The sequence below is a fragment of the Papaver somniferum genome, chromosome 7 (assembly GCF_003573695.1).
Source record: "Papaver somniferum cultivar HN1 chromosome 7, ASM357369v1, whole genome shotgun sequence".
NCBI classification, from domain to species: domain Eukaryota; kingdom Viridiplantae; phylum Streptophyta; class Magnoliopsida; order Ranunculales; family Papaveraceae; genus Papaver; species Papaver somniferum.
In genome coordinates this window covers 134,961,719-134,974,801 of record NC_039364.1, presented here as the reverse complement: position 1 = coordinate 134,974,801, position 13,083 = coordinate 134,961,719, and the positions used below count along the sequence as shown (strand labels likewise).

The 13,083-nt window shown below is 35.9% G+C and overlaps 1 protein-coding gene across 1 annotated transcript; it reads left to right on the top strand.

Annotated features, from left to right (window-relative positions):
- Positions 1-7,621: 7,621 nt before the first annotated feature.
- On the top strand, positions 7,622-11,878 carry LOC113298498 (dnaJ protein P58IPK homolog). Its single transcript, XM_026547262.1, has 9 exons — positions 7,622-7,842; positions 8,128-8,293; positions 8,811-9,012; positions 9,109-9,269; positions 9,377-9,470; positions 9,604-9,816; positions 10,380-10,460; positions 10,824-11,042; positions 11,272-11,878. The coding sequence occupies exons 1-9, from the start codon at positions 7,740-7,742 to the stop codon at positions 11,458-11,460; spliced, it is 1,428 nt and encodes a 475-aa protein (XP_026403047.1). The 5' UTR covers positions 7,622-7,739; the 3' UTR covers positions 11,461-11,878.
- The last annotated feature ends 1,205 nt before the right edge of the window (positions 11,879-13,083 follow it).

Sequence of the window (13,083 nt, the reverse complement as noted above, 5' to 3'; positions counted from 1 at the left end):
ATATACAATGATAAAACAACAGTGATCTACATGTGCATATTAACAATGGCATGGCAGTGATAAATCAAAGGCAATGGCCAAGGGCCAAAGGCAAAGGAAGAACAGGGCACAAAACAGTTATAAAAACAGCTATAAAAACAGTGATAAGAAGCCACAAAAACAGATAGATAACAAAGAAGAACAGGAAAGATGCTAGGCAGTGGCTGTTTTTGGTTAAATCCTTGTCCCTAATGGAGCTAGGTGGAGGTTCTAGCCTGCCTATGTTCCAGGGCATACATAAATGGAATGGAAAGATAAAAAGCTTGCTCAACTGTTTACTCCTAGCATTGACTGTCTTTTGACAGCACAATCAATCACAAGCACAGTTGAGCACTAAATTCCTCCATTTCTCAATCAGCTAAATTTACATGAATTATAACCTAACATTCCACCACTAACAGTAACTTAAGGCATCATCTCAGCCTAGCTATACACATACACATGTGAGCTCACAAAACAGCAACAAAAAAAACATTTACTAAACAGAGAACTACAAACTAACATGTGAATTAGAATGAAATGTGAATTAAAACATAAAACAAACTGAATTGAAACAAGATAAACTAAAACTGAATTTGGAATTAAAATTGAAAATTAAAATTAAATCTACAAATACAAAACAGGGAAGAAAAATCTACCCAAGAGGAACTGGCTAGTCCAGCCCTCATGGGGATACACTGGCTAGTCCAGAGATAAGCCTTTACATCACACCCACAGTCATATTTATACCCAATTACAAGTTAGGGTTCTTCCCAAAAAATCCCTAAAATCAAACATAAATTAGGTAAATTATTTCTACCTAATTTGACAGTACAAATCAGACCCATATCTTCTATAATGCTCCTCCATGCTTCTCCCTAACAGTAATTAGAGTTTACTCGAAAATCCCCAAATTAACTGAAATTAGGGTTTGGGTTTTTCTTACCTTGATGTGACAAATCTCCTCAATTAGCATCGACCCATGTCTTCTCTGTTTCTCCTGGTGCCTTTCCCATACCTTGATTTCTTTTCTAGCTTCACCTAATTTCTCTGCCATGTCCATCAATTCTTTTTCCCTAATTTTCAAAACCCTAGACTAGGGGAAATCAGTGAATAGGAAATGATGGGCACGTTAGAGGGATTTGGGAGTGATGATGATGGTGTTTGTTGGCAGTTGGTGGAAGTGGTGGTTGTGGAAGTGGAGTTGGTGGTGATTATGGCGGACATGGTGGTGGTACGGGTTCTGCAGACGGGGGAAGGAAGAAGAGATAGAGAAGAAAGAAGAAGTCGATAGAGTTAGGGTTAGGGGGCGTTTGGCTAGGGGTATAGGGTGTTCGATACTTGGGTGTTAGGCGGGTTCAGAGAGGTTTGATGATCTGCGACAAGGAGCGATGGATGGGAAGATGGTAGGTGGATCCAACGGCGATACAGAGGTAAGCGTGGAGCGACCGTCGGATGAAGGGATGTAGCAAAACGGACGACCCAAGATGGAGATGGGCGTTGCGATGTAAAGCGGGGGCTGCGGAGTTTGATGTGCGATGATGGAGCGACCGTAGGATGCTGAAATGCTTCGATCTGACGGCTGAAATCCGAGACGGGCTTGGATAGTGGAAATGTGTTTGAGTAAGGGTTTTGGGCCTTGGGTATGCCAAGCCCATATCTTCTTTAAGGACAATTCTTCTTCTTCAAGACCATTCCTAGCCTCTTGGTTTTGTGCACAACGTTCTTCGCGGCTTCCTTGCGTAACTCCTCCCGGCTTTTCACTACTTTTCTGCTCTATTCCGCTCCGCAATTCATCCAAACTTTATTTATTACCTAAGAATATAGAATTAAGTAAGAAAAATATTTATTCTTGAAAACAATGAAAATACAGAATATGGGATAAAATGTAGAATTAATGCACAAAGGATGAGTTAAATGCCAACAAAAAGGGATAAATATATACAATATTTGGCACTCATCAATAGTGTTCATATAGAGTTTGCTTAAGTCTGAACCTATTATCAAGTAACATATTTCGTTGTCGTATTGTTTCGATCTTGTATCCATAGTCAATCACACAAGTTATCTTGTTGTTGTATTTTCTCGATATCGTATCCATAGAGAATCACACGAAGTGTGAACCGATTAGTTGTATTGTCTCGACTCTGTCCAGAGACGATCACTTTCGGTAGAGGACTTATAGGTTGAAACAAAAAGATTGTGGTGTATTTGGGTGCCCTTATCTTTTCATAAGTTAATTGTTAGTAGAATAGTGTGTGTAGCGGTTTAATACAATTTGGTGTTCAATCTGGAATAGGTCCTGGGGTTTTTCTACATTTGCGGTTTCCTCGTTAACAAAATTTTTGGTGTTTGTGTTATTTATTTTTCTGCATTATATTGTTTATCTTTATAATTGAAATACCATTGTTTGTGCGCTGATCAATCATTTTAGCTAGGTCCAACCTTGTTAGTAGGATAAGACTTGATTGATCCTTGGACATTGGTCTTTGGTACCGTCCAAGAACTCTCTTTGTAGTTAGGTTCACGGATTCAATTTTGCAAACACTCTAACAACAAGAGAGAGAGATATAACTATGAGAACTTTCCTTGATTGAGTTTTCACTCTCGAAGTTGTGCTCAATTTATCCATAAAGATTTCCTAAGAAAAATTTGGTGGTGTATTTTGGTACCCCGGCATTTTCAGGGTCACTATCTTGCTCTTACTATGGATGATGGCACCATTGAAGTTATTTGGGGTTTCAACTCTAATAAGTGATATGCCCTATTGAATGAAGGTGGTAAGGATTGTGTTTTCCAGAAGTTTCTTTAAAAAAGAAATACCCTCCCAAGGTCAGTCTCATGCTATAGTCTGTTTCCATAAGTCTCTACCTACTTTGGATATGTTAACTCATAGGGGAAGTCATGTAGAAAGCAAGGAGTATTATCTTTGTCATGGAGCAAAAGAAAATGATAATCATCTTCTACTTCACTGTAAATATTCCTTGAAGGTGTGGAGTCATTTTATTAATTTTCTTAACATCGATTAGGTTAGTCCATATATGTTCTTAGATGTTTTCAAGCTTGGTGCAGAGGTTGTTTAAATGGCAGGATTAATAAAATGTACGCGTCATTCATCATGCTATTATATAGGAAATTTGGAACTAAATCAATTGCTTTGTTTTTGGTGGCCGTTCTAAAGATGAAGAAGAGCTTATTCTTTTGGTTAAGCAAGAAATAATTCTTCTGTACCAAGACACATTTAACCATGTGACTGTGAATCAATTTTTTTCAATGAGAATCAATTTTAGATGTGTAATGATCATAATTTTGTGATTCTCCTTTATCCGTAAGTAGTTTAATTTTTTTTTGCTTTTTCCTTCTTTTTTAATATAACGTTCTCTTAAATAATTGACTTACACCTATGGGTCCAGTGTTGCATCCAAATACAGTACTTACTAAAAACTTGGATGAATGGTTGTATATATCACTAAGCTTTCTTAATGCTTGATTGTATTACTCTTTTCTTTTTCTTTTTTTTTTCTTTTTTTTTTGTGAATCCAAATTGTATTAATAGATAGAAAATTTACAGAGATACAAAACATATTATGTAATAAAATAGGTTAAAGCCCCAAAAACTTACAAACTATTTAAAACGATAGTACAATACATTCGGATATTCAACAGAAGCAAGAAACGAGGTTTCTCATCATAATTTATCCCCCGACCATTATGTAATAAACAACCCCTTCTAGCCATAGCTTCAATATCAAAGTTCACTTCTCGGAAAGTATGCTCAAACCGAATAGTCTGGTATCTTGACGAAATAGCTCTCCAACGTTGTCTAATAAACCAAGAGAGCTTAGAGTTGGCATACGCCTGAATTGCCCCAAGAGAGTCTGATCTGACACACACTATCTCCTTTCCCCAATTCGAAGCCTTTTAATATTCTACACATTTCAGCTATATAATTCGTTGTCCGACCAAGGCCAATACACATTGCGCCTAAAACCATAGCATCAAGAATCCCTAGTGTCACACACCCAATGCACCTGACACTTTTATGGCACGAGTATAACCCGGAAACAATGTGGTTCAGTGAATCAAGATTCATCTACAATTGCTTCAACCTTATAAGTTTACACCAATGCAAACAACAATACCTACGTACACAGTTCTGCAACAGAAGTCTTTATCCTTCTTTTACTTCTCTTTTCTTCTCAAATGCTTACCATAAAGCATTCAAACTATCTACAATATAAAACAAAAGTGGTTTTTAGCCTTGGACGGTCGGATAACATTTTGAGAGACAAACCTTGTACCCGACCATCCCAGTCTCATCCCATCCAAAGACATCCAGAGGATGTAAGAGTTGTAACCTCTTTTCATCATGAATATACTTTGAGTAGGTTACCTTATAATTAAAATCATAAATAAAAGTCAAATAGAGTGTTAAAAAAGTATTAAGGTCATTAACTTGAGTTATCTCATTATTTGATTTTTTTTAGATTATATTCTCCATCTAAAAATGAATAAATAAAACACCAAAAAACCTTCAAAATCAAGAATCAAAAATTTTTAACTAAAATTAAACCACAAAATTAAATGAAAACTAAGCTATTCTCCACTCGAGCCATTGAATAACTGTACATAAAAAACACTAATTATAGAGAAAATCCATGACAACTAATTTTCTATTTCTTTAAAGCATGGATCAAGAAGCAAATTAAATAAAAAAAAATATATTTTTTTTTAATAATCAGCATAATCATAGCAAGAAAGAAAAAGAAACGAAACTAACAACTCCATGAGCCACAAGGTGATTCAGGAAAGAATAGACTTTGGAAGCTATCCACCAATCTTGGACATTTTACTTAATAACATACTTTAACAATCAACATAATTACTTACTGTGCTATTAAGCAAAGCAAGTAATAAAAAACAATAAAAAGATACAAGTCATTTATAAAAAAAACAAAATCCTATAGCATGTTTAGATGAGAAACAACCCAAAGTACAATTGTTTGGAAATTACCTTGGCGATACAAAGACGTTTGGTGCAAAGAATCACACCCACTATTTTCATTCATATGAATCAACCCTTAAACTGATAAACATAGACAAATAATCACAGTTACATATCGAGTTTCACATGCTTTCTCCTCAACCATGCAGCACAAATCTGATATCTCTAAAAAAATTAGTGGACATGATATGGAAAATAAAGAAAAGATCAATCGAGAATCCATTCAGTTGATCTACATCACTCAAGAATTTCAACAGTTTCATGAACTTATGTGGAGTGAAAGTCAAAAAACGTGGGAGTAATTTCAGTGGAAGGGAAATCAAGGTTCAGGAAAATTTTGGGTTGAAGTAAGACAAATGCGAACCTTATTTCAGTCTAACTTTTTATATGTAAAACGGATGTATGGGTAATGGCATACACATGTACAGGCCATCTAAATTTAATCCTAAAAAACTATTAAGAACTAATAAAAAAATATGTGAGATTCCGCCTAACCAGAGGATACTTTTTTTTGATAGGAATAAATAAATTCACCCAGAGGATACATTAAAGACCAACTATATTTCTACTAGAAGCAGTAATTAAATTAAATGATTAGATTTTATACTACCCCTTTTCTTTTCTTTTCTTTTTTTTGTTAAACATTATTCGACACGATGTTATATGTTAGGGTTCACCATGTTATTAGATAAAACACAATCATCCATCCAAGAACACTTAGAACATGATACAATTAACCCATTTTATTGCATCAAAGGGAAGACATACAATACTTGCGCACTTAGGGACTTACACAGACTTGTTCCTCTTGAACCAAGCCTTAGCCTTATAAAAACTCTTTCAATTTGAGTCTCACAATCTGTTGTGTAAGCTTACTGATTTTCCTTTGCCTTAGCACTATTTATACAACAATTTTATTGGCCAAAAACAATGCACAACATCTGCACACGCATGGAAAGTCCATCTGTCTCATAGGGCAGTTCCATAACCGCCAATAATTGTGCCAATTTGGCCAGTTTCTTTTCTAACTCGAACTAGCCTTCAATACTTGTTCCAAGACAGTTACAGACACACCTTTTAGGGTATAATTTCCCTTATAACTTGTTCTCCCTTGTCTCACACATTTGGCACACTTGTAAAGCCAAAAACCAACTCCTAACCGTCACTTGAGCCATGACGTGCAACCTTTGCGCATTACTGAACTTGGCCTGCCTCCAATACTCGGCCAACATGGCACTGTACTCTTCTTGGCCTAAGCCAACGCACGACCAACATTGCACTACAATTATCTTGATCATTTTTTAGATCATTCTAGTTATTCATGCATCATATGCTTTACTTATCCAATTTGCTCGACAATAACAATGCCTACTCTTACATTACTAGCTTGTTTGCACTCTTCAAGATTTGGCCAGCCTTGCACTAATGCATATGCAAACTTATGGCGTATTCTACACCCTCGCATCATCCTTGAGTTTTGGCAAATTCAATTCCGTGGATATGCATCAATGCCGACATCGCATGTTGCATTTTGTCACTTTGGCCCTCCCTTGCCTTTCCCTCAATGAAGCTTCATTGTGTCGGCCAATAAGCTTTATTACTTGGCCAATGTCCTTACAGTGTAGCGGCATCTTTACACTTCACTGGCCATGTAAGGTCCTGCTATCTTAGCGCTTAACAGTCTATACAGTGTGGCGCCATCTTGGCTGAACACTGACTAGGCCGGCTATGTTGTATCGCGCCATCTTGGCGCTTCACTAGCCTGGCCGGTCATACCTAGCCACTACACCATTCCATCCTACCCCCGGGTTTCCAGGGGACGCACCATCACAACATATTAACAACTCATTTCTATCAGGGAGTTTCGAAAAGCACTCAACAGGATCAAAAACCTTCATTTCACGGAAAGCTACTAGAAAATAAGCCAATAATGCCGAGTCTTGCATTATATTACGCATATAGATCTTCAATCTTCTAGAAAACTCATGAATCTGGTTAAAAAATCTATTTTGAAAAAATGACCAGTTCACCTTCTAATTGCCATAAACAAAATTATTCATCGTCATCCAAGGTTCAGAACGAACAACAAGAATAACGAGAAGCCATAAGTCTTTTAACATACGGCTCATACCTTTAGCCTTCTTCTACGCCATATTGAGATTTTGCTAGGGATGTAAAAAAAAATCTCCTCAATCCAATTCCATGCTTTCGCAGCAGAGCTACGATGCCGTAATACTCTATTCCTTTAATGAATTATTTTTCCTAGCAAGAAAAACAAAACAAAAACAAAAACAAAAACAAAAAAAGATTAACAACTAAGCTACAGTTTATTGATCTAGATTCTGATAAGGGTGAAAGAAGCATATCGATCTAATTGGTTACCAATTACACATTACACACGTGGTGTTAACTTTTTATTGTCTTCCAATACTTGAGGTGACTTCTCTCACCCACGTTAAAGTATATCAAAACTACAATCGTAATAATTCCACATGGCAATTTCTTATTTGTTCGAGCTACGTGTATCGACTTAAGGTCGCCTAAACTCTCTTGTATAAGAACTGACATTTTATTTTCGAAAAACTGAAAAATAAAAAATCCAAAACTCTGTTTAATTTTTAGCTTGTTCGATCCAAATCTGTTAATCTCTTCCCCACTCTAGAAAACAATAACAAGTCCGAAACTTGTCTTTGTATCAAACAAAAATCTTCTGTTGATGAAGTTGCTGTGTTCATCAACCATGGATCTCTTCAGAGCAAGGGATTTATTTTTTCATCTATTTATTCTCTTCATTTGCCAACCATTGGTTTCTAGTCAAGGTAAACATTGTCAATTTTTCTGTGAATCTATTTGATATTAGGATTCATTTTGTTTGATTTAGGGTGGATATTGTAGCATGAATTTTTGAACATGTTACAGTTTCGGTATGCGATTGGTTAATGGAGTCTAATCAATGTAGCCTGTAGGAGTTCTAGGTTGGTGGCATTGATAACAATAACTGAATAAGTAACGAGAATAGAGAGATATTTGATATGTTAAGTTAGTAATTGATAATGTGGATATGGATAGCTAAGAACTTTGTTTATGTCGTGTAATCGATGCAGATGCTAAACCTGGCAATGTTGCTGACTTGTTTAAGAGAGTTTCAGAAAATATTCAAGTGAAACGTTTTAGCGAAGCACTTAATGATCTCAATACTGTTTTGGAGGATGATCCAAACCATTCAGAAGCTTATTTGCGACGTGCATCAGTTCTTCGTCAATTATGCAGGTTTTTGATAAATTAACATTCTTTTTGTACTTTTTATGTTTCTGGTGTTGTCCTTGATTACTAGTAAGCAACTTATACATTTTGTGTAAAAGAGAATTAAATTGGTGACCTCACTTAGTTTAACACCAGAACATTGGGAGTTAGGACCTGTACATACCTTCTAATCTAGTGAAAAGATTCATCATTGACAGCAGAAATTTTTTAGGTGTTTTCTGTTTCTTTTATGTAAAGTTGTTCAGTGTCAATACCCAAGACATAAGGTGGAAATTATGCTTAAAAAAAGGTGGATTATTTACTGATAAAAAGAAAGACTATTTCTTATGCATTTTACTCGCCACAAGTGTATGTCTTCAACCCTGTTTGGGGAAGTCAATTTCATTATTAACTGTAAAGATTTTCAATCTAATGAAACCAAAACATTTGCGGTTGTGACCAGTATGTAAACTATGGAAGGTACCAGTATTTTAAATTTCTCATTGTAAAATTATTTGATTCAGGTGATTTTTGGATGATGTAGATATGAGGAGTCTGAGGAAAGTTACAAAAAGTATCTGGAGTTAAAACCTGGAGATTCTGCAGCAGAAAAGGAACTTTCTCAGTTGTCGCAGGCTAAGAATGCATTAGAAACGGCACTTAATCTGTTTGATTCTAAGGAATATGGAAAAGCCTTGGATTACGTAGATAAAGTAGTCCTTGTGTTCTCATCTTCATGTATAAAGGTATAATATTGTTCTCAAATTCTTATCCTGAAATTTGAATCAGTTGACTTCTCGTTTAAAAGCCAGCTAAAAATCTTCAAGCATTTTTTTTTGCAGGCTAAAATACTTAAAGTAAAGTTGATGTTAGAATTGAAAGACTACTCGGGAGCTATCTCAGAGTCTGGATTTATCCTTAAAGAAGATGAGAACAATCTTGATGCATTATTGATACGCGGGCGTGCTTACTATTATCTGGCAGATCATGACGTTGCTTTGAAGTATGTTAACTGATAAAAATTTGTATAAAGCGCATAAATATGGATTGCAATCTATTCTTTGTAAATAATCCTCTTTTCACTGTGAAGCTTGGATATATTGTTTTCAGGCATTATCAAAAAGGTCTCAGGTCAGATCCGGAGCATAGTGAACTGAAGAAAACATATTTTGGACTGAAAAACCTATTGAAGAAGACAAAAAGTGTAAGTTCCATGACAGCTTCTCTACACAAAATCATTGTTGAAAATAGGGCTCTTATTTTTCAGTGTGTCTTCTATATTGAAGTTTAAGCTGAAAGCGTGTAATCTAAACTGATATTAAATATTAAACTTGCAGGCAGAAGATAATGAGAGTAAGGGTAAATTCCGTATGGCAGTGGAGGACTTCAAAGCAGCTCTTGCCATGGACCCTAATCACAGTGCTCATAATGTACATCTTTATCTTGGTTTGTGTAAAGTTCAGATCAAGCTTGGCCGTGGCAAAGACGCTCTGGATAGTTGCACAGAAGCACTTAAGATTGATGAAGAGTTGGTTGAAGCTTTAGCCCAGGTATGTAAAGATCAAACACTATAAGTTGCCATAGCCTGTATAGAATGTCTAAAATGCTTTATCTGGTTTTCTCGTCCAAACGTGGATAAGCTTATAAAGTTATGAAAAGGTTGCATCTGTCTTTTCTGCAGTTCGATAATGCATTAACTGACATAACTGGTTTAATACATGAGTCTACTTAGGAAACCATAGCCTGTATAGAATGTCTAATATGCTTTATCTGGTTTTCTATTCCAAATGTGGATAAGCTTATAAAGTTATGAAAAGGTTGCATCTGTCTTTGCTGCAGTTCGATTATGCATTAACTGACATAACTGGTTTAATACATGAGTCTACGTAGGAAACCATAGCCTGTATAGAATGTCTAAAATGCTTTATCTGGTTTTCTCATCCAAACATAGATAAGCTTATAAAGTTATGAAAAGGTTGCATCTGTCTTTTCTGCGGTTCGATAATGCATTAACTGACATAACTGGTTTAATACATGAGTCTACTTAGGAATCCAAAAATTACTATGAATGACGAGAGTATGTTATTTAACAACGACTGACAATGTTTTTCAGAGGGGTGAAGCTAAGCTTTTAACTGAGGACTTGGAGGGAGCTGTTCAAGATCTGAAAGAAGCATACCAAAAATCATCCCAGGTTTGTGGCTATCAATTATCACACTTGTAAGTTGTACCTGTTAATAGATTGATAACAAAAAAATAGTGATCACTGAATAACTCATCTTCAGTCTTGAGTTGCTCCATACCTGAAGTATGCATTAGGAAGAGCAATTTCTAGACCGTGAGTTCACACATTATGCAGCTCAAACTTTAAGACCTTAAGAGCAAATATATGCTTGAAGACAATGGCTCCCATAACGTTCCGAAATCCAGTATTTTTTAAAAGGATTACAGCATTTACAATATTCACATTAACAAGTTCTACTCAGTGAGACGCGTGCCTTTATTTTTGTGCATTAACCCTCCAACATGATTTACCAATATTTACTTTGGTGGGCAGGACATGAGCATCCGGGAATCATTAATGAAGGCCGAAAGAGCATTAAAGATGAGCAAGCGCAAGGACTGGTACAAGATCTTAGGAATTTCCAAAACTGCATCTATACAAGAGATTAAGCGCGCTTACAAGAAGCTTGCTTTACAATGGCATCCAGATAAGAATGTTGATAATAGAGAGGCAGCTGAAGAGAAATTCCGAGAAATAGCTGCTGCATATGAGGTATTTGATCATCCATTGTTTTAACTTATCATTTTTATGTTTTTGCCTGTTGTTCTTTGTCTCGTCCTTTTCTGTCACTGAAGTTTACTCTTTTAATGTTGATATCTTTCTTCAAACTGAGTTTCTTTTAGATTTCGCCGACCTTGGCGGCTTGGCCTACGTTGGACATCTGTATTAGGTTATACTTTTAACTGCTGGCAACCTCTGATAGTCTCTTTATTGTGTGCAGGTGCTAGGGGATGATGAAAAGAGGGTGAGATTTGATAGAGGGGAAGACATGGAAGATAATATGGGAATGGGTGGAGGTCATGGTGGTTTCAACCCTTTTGGTGGCGGCGGTGGTGGTGGACAACAATATACCTTCCATTTTGAAGGAGGTTTCCCTGGTGGTGGATTTGGAGGATTCGATGGATTTTGATCCCAAACGCCTCCTTAACATATTGGTAGCGAAATGAGCTGGGCGACCAGAGAATTTAGCAGCGGCAGCAATCGAGGAGGTGCCAAGAATCCCATCTGACTTGACTGCTAACAAGGTTATGAGAAAAAAGGCTTTGTTTAGACAGTGAGAGTTTTTTGTAGTTCGCCACCAGTTTCAGTGGTAAGGCCATGGAAATGTATGAATTGGTTGATATAGAGTCCACTTAAATCTTTTTGTGCCGTTAGTGCTGCCATGAGAGGGTTGTAAAATCGTATAACAAAGAGTAATTGTATCCAATTTGTAGCATTACTGGGAAAGAAACATTAAATTGACTCAGCCAAGCTTCGTCTTTTTTACTTTGCCTGTAGAATAGAGAAGATGTAGAAACACCCTAATGGAAGATGGTATTTGTAATCAATCATTTGTTTGGGGTTTGTTTTATGTGACTCCAATTCTTTGGGTATTTATAAGATAGTTACCGGCAACTAAAATGCAAAGCCCAGAATTTTTACCCGATTTGGTCCTCTCAAATATGGTCTTCCTCAGACTTATTAATGACTATGATTTTGACTTATTAATGACTATGATTTTGGGCATACTGAAATCTTATTAGGCATACTGAATAAAGACAAAAAAAAGAATGTGAAATAACAAAATCAGAAATCCCCTTAACCAATTTTTTTTAATGGCACATCTACCATTTACGTATTAGTGTTAGTAATCTGGATTAGTGATTAAAACTTTTGTTTAGTGATTAAGATAATTTTCAGAATTATAAAGGTTTGTTTAGATGAAAAAATTTGGGGAAAAAAAAGGTCAAAGTTTTTATTGAGAAGGAGAGAAGGAGAAAGTGAGAAAAATTTTCTTCTTGATTCAATGGAGGATGAGGAGGGTCATTCTTCATCTAAAAAACCTAGGAAAATACATATCAACTACAACAATGATCCAGAAATGGCTGATTTCGTAGATTGTGAGAATGATTTTACACAAACTCAAACTCAAATTCAAGATGATGATTTTTATGAGCCAAATCCATATGATGAATACATAGATGAGGAACTCAATGCTTCTAACACACATGTACACTTCTATTTTATGTTTAATCTCACTTTTGTAGCTTGAAATCATCAAAAAATTGTATCTTTCATCATGGTTCGGCGAACCAGGACTATGTTCGGCTTAAAAATATAAGCCGAACCCACTAAATTGATGAACAGTTCGGCTAGCTGAATTTGTTAACGTTATACGCCGAACCTTCATTTTCCAACTTCCAACCTATTTGCAAGATCCTAGTTCGTCTTATATTAAAGTCTAATAACAAGCCGAACTTATTCCTGGGAGTTAGGTTCGGTTCTCACTCTATATATCGTATCAGCCGAACTATATATTTTTTCAAATTCGGCTCATATTCAAAAAATCACATCAGTCGAACATGATACTGATTTTCCATGAAACACTTAAATTCGTACACATTTAGGGGTTAGGCTTTTTATTACATATGTTTTCTATTGTGCAGCCTTTTCATAGGATGAACCAAATAAAAAAAATGGAAATTACTAAAAGTGTTAAGAAAGTGAAGTCTAATGATGGAGAATACCAAGGTCCATATTAGAATCATTAAAA

Bases quoted from the DNA above. Each gene is read 5' to 3' on its own strand.
- LOC113298498 (XM_026547262.1), top strand. From the start codon at position 7,740: ATGAAGTTGCTGTGTTCATCAACCATGGATCTCTTCAGAGCAAGGGAT. The intron at 9,270-9,376 runs GTATGTTAACTG...TATTGTTTTCAG, and splicing joins GATCATGACGTTGCTTTGAA to GCATTATCAAAAAGGTCTCA. The intron at 9,817-10,379 runs GTATGTAAAGAT...AATGTTTTTCAG, and splicing joins TGGTTGAAGCTTTAGCCCAG to AGGGGTGAAGCTAAGCTTTT.